This window comes from Squalius cephalus (assembly GCF_949319135.1).
Source record: "Squalius cephalus genome assembly, chromosome: 15".
Taxonomy (NCBI): domain Eukaryota; kingdom Metazoa; phylum Chordata; class Actinopteri; order Cypriniformes; family Leuciscidae; genus Squalius; species Squalius cephalus.
Window position 1 is genome coordinate 23,049,855 of NC_137136.1, and position 3,655 is coordinate 23,053,509.

Consider the following 3,655-nt stretch of genomic DNA (forward strand, 5'->3'; position numbering starts at 1 on the left):
AGAAACGAAAATCTAAAAACAAACGATTTTAGGTCCGAAATAACGCTGGTCCATTCGAAGCACATCCGGTATGAAAATGATGATCAAGGCCAATCCTTTAATCGGAAAATATCACTCAAGTCATTTTAATTTATAAAATGGAGAAAGTCTCAACCGTTAGTACTACGTTGTTCTCTTCTTCCTGGCCACATATGATCTAAGGGAGTGTTAGATGGTTTAAATGTGTTCTTAGGGCACTAAGCTGTCAGACCTTTTGGCGTGTAAGATTGATAGCGTGCAGGCTTCCAGGGCTCTTTGTTTGGAATATAAGCAATAAAGTGCTCGAGGCCTACACCTACTTAGCTAAAGACTTCTGAGGGCAACATAGAAGAGACATTCTTGAACGAAAAAAAAAAAACTAGTGGATTTACACTTTTATTTTAAATGAATAATAACATTGGTGAGTAGCGATGTGTTTCCTGTTAGACGATTTAGCACCGTTTAAACAAATTACGGAGCTCAATTCAGGTAAAATGCATAGTGTGTTATTATTTACATACTACAAAATGTATTATTTTTCAACTGAATGTATTATTTTTCAACTGAATGTATTATCAGACATTTCAGAAATTCTACATTGAATATTAACGATGTTAGATGCCCTACTAGTAGAAGCATGTAATAAAAAAAATCGGAATTTATGTAGTTTTATAAGTTCGGTAATTTAAAAAAATAACTAGGCTGTAATGTCTCAAACTAAAACAACACTAATGCAAGTGTATGCGTCAGTGCGCGTGTAAACACGCGGGCACGTCAGGGCTTTCAAAGAATTTGCCTGCGCGCGCGGTGTGCGCGCGTACTCTCTCGCGCGCGTTTGCTCGTGCATTCACAAACGAGAGCGCGCATTCTCTAAGAAAGTAGTAAAAACCCAGACTCAGGATTAATGGGTTTCCTCGATCGTGGCTATTGGTGTGTTTTATGTGTTCAGTTGCTGTGTTGAGGGATCTTCAGCCGAGGGCCGGTCAAAAAATAAGGGAAAAACAGCAGACTGTCACTCTGTTTCAGGTACTGGCTATACTTATCATCTACGGAGCAGTGGACAAACTGACCATAAATGCGTAAATAAACTAGCCCGTCCCAGAGAGTGAGGCGTTCCTCTCGGACTTTTTTCGATCAATCACACAGACAGTGGCTTCTTTTGATTAAACCCCAAATTGTCATTGGACAGAGGTAATCATGTGACAAGCAATACGGTCCAATTTCAACCTTGTCTCCATGAAAGCAATAGTTTAATGGCACCGCGGTCCCCATACGGCCGTAATCAGCAAAATAGTTTTTTTTTTTAACCCGGCACGATATTTCATTATATCTTCCTTGGGTCACAAATTTGTGAGCGGCGAATTTGCAAGACTTGGAGGAGATGAATTACGAATTCGAGCGAGAGACGGGTTTTATCAATAGTCAGCCGTCGCTCGCTGAGTGCCTGACATCTTTTCCCCCTGTCGGTGATGCATTTCAAAGTTCATCAATCAAGAGCTCGACGCTTTCACACTCGACACTGATTCCTCCTCCTTTTGAGCAGACCATTCCAAGCCTGAACCCCGGCAGCCACCCTCGCCACAGCCGGCCTAAGCAGAACCCTAATGGCTCATGCCCGCTGCCTGCCGCATCCTTACCCCCAGAGTACCCTTGGATGAAGGAGAAAAAGGCATCCAAGAAAAACCAGACAACTTCGACAGCAACAACCACCGACCCTGGTCCACTATACTTCTCCCCTCAAGGTATTTGGATTTAATGCAATTTTACCGTGTTACAGTTCATTGCAAGCGAAATGCAATTGTTTTTATTGTCAGTATTATTATTTTTAGTTGCCGTGTTGCGCAAGGCCACGCTGGTGAAAGTGCATGATAGTTTGTTATCCTCATGGGTCATGTGAACTGAATGCGAACAAGGTAATACCTAAAAGTTTTTTGTTCGTTTTTGGATGCGGAGAATCTGTTCTGGACAACTCCTAAACTGTGTGTTAGCTACTTGTAGTGCAGGGCATGAATTTTAATATTTGACAGTAATGAAGAATGATAGATTGCCATTACTCAACTCGGCAGCTGGCGTGTTCATTAATCTTCACTCGGACCTCTCCGCACTCACAACAGACACATCAGTATATTCTGGCATAGGGGATGAGGACACAAATTATTCAAGTGCCGTGGCTCCATTCCCACAAACAATTTATGCTCCCTGAGAAACGCAATATATTTGACAAGTTTGTGGGGTCAGCTTTAAGCCCCACAGCGCCGTTGTAAAAAAAGCAAGAGTTATAATTAGTGGCGTATCAATAATGTGTAATGCTATAATCCCTTCATAGGCTCGCCCGAGATTTCTGATGGTGGCAGTGGGGCAACTCGCCGACTCAGAACGGCGTACACCAACACTCAGCTGCTGGAGCTGGAGAAGGAGTTCCACTTCAACAAGTATCTCTGCCGACCAAGGCGCGTGGAAATCGCCGCTCTGCTGGATCTCACCGAGCGGCAAGTCAAAGTTTGGTTTCAAAACCGGAGAATGAAACACAAACGGCAAACGCAGTGTAAAGAAAACCACAACGGCGATGGGAAACCACCGAGCTTGGAGGAGGCAGGCGGACGGGGTGATGGGAAATCTTTCTTCGAACAAGTGGCAAACAATGTATCAGGGGCGCTTTTGGAAAGAGAGGGTTACCCATTTCAGCAGAATACCTTAACTTCACAACAGTCACAGAATGGACACAATAGTGATTCCCAAAGCGCAACTGTCTCTCCTTTAGGTAGCAATGACAAACATCTGAAACATTTTCCCAACCCGTCACCCACTGTTCCTATCTGCGGCTCAACAATGGCCCCGGATTGTGCATCTGCTCAGGACAATGGCAGTCCCTCGGCCCTGGACGTCTCTTTACAGGACTTCAACGTTTTCTCCAACGATTCATGCTTACACCTCTCAGATGCCGTGTCCCCAAGTTTGTCAGAATCTGTAGACAGCCCCATTGGTTTATCAACGGAGGCCTTTGATTTCTTCTCTGAGACGCTTACAACAATCGACCTGCAACACTTGAGCTACTAACTCTAACTGAAGTTTCATTATAGGGACGTCAATATTTTCTCACATTGATGGTCTGTGTATTTAATTGTGACTTTAAATATAGGCCTAGACCATTAATCAATGAGGTAAGTTTTTCAATAATCGAGTGATAATTTTTGTGTACAGAGAAAATATGTCAGGAAAAAAAAAAGTGATATTTTTCACGTTTTATTTTTGTATCGCTCGCCGGCAAAGCGCCATATTTTCATAGAATAAATTTGTACTTGTTATTGAAAATAACAGCGGTGTTATTTATTTCTTCACTATTCAGATTAAGAAATTGTTATAAAACATGAAATAAGATTCAAAGTATACATATATTATTACTATTAACTATTTTGCTGATGTAGTTTTGTGTAGGCTATTTACCTGTTGAAGATTAATTAATTTTATCATCATTTTTTCGAGGGACAAATTTAGATATGTATAAGGATGCCAAATGTAGGCTAAGTTTAGAACCGCTAATCGAAACTAATATATGTAATCTTGGAAACTATTAGTGCGCAAAATTAATACGCAGTTAATAGCGTGCTACATTATTTTTTTTATTAATCTTTGCTAA

At 41.4% G+C, this 3,655-nt stretch overlaps 1 protein-coding gene across 1 annotated transcript; it reads left to right on the plus strand.

Moving 5' to 3' along the window:
- The first annotated feature begins 336 nt into the window (after positions 1-336).
- Positions 337-3,326, plus strand: hoxa2b (homeobox A2b). The gene is made up of 2 exons (XM_079894805.1): positions 337-1,760; positions 2,345-3,326. The coding sequence occupies exons 1-2, from the start codon at positions 1,400-1,402 to the stop codon at positions 3,073-3,075; spliced, it is 1,092 nt and encodes a 363-aa protein (XP_079750931.1). The 5' UTR covers positions 337-1,399; the 3' UTR covers positions 3,076-3,326.
- Positions 3,327-3,655: the final 329 nt, after the last annotated feature.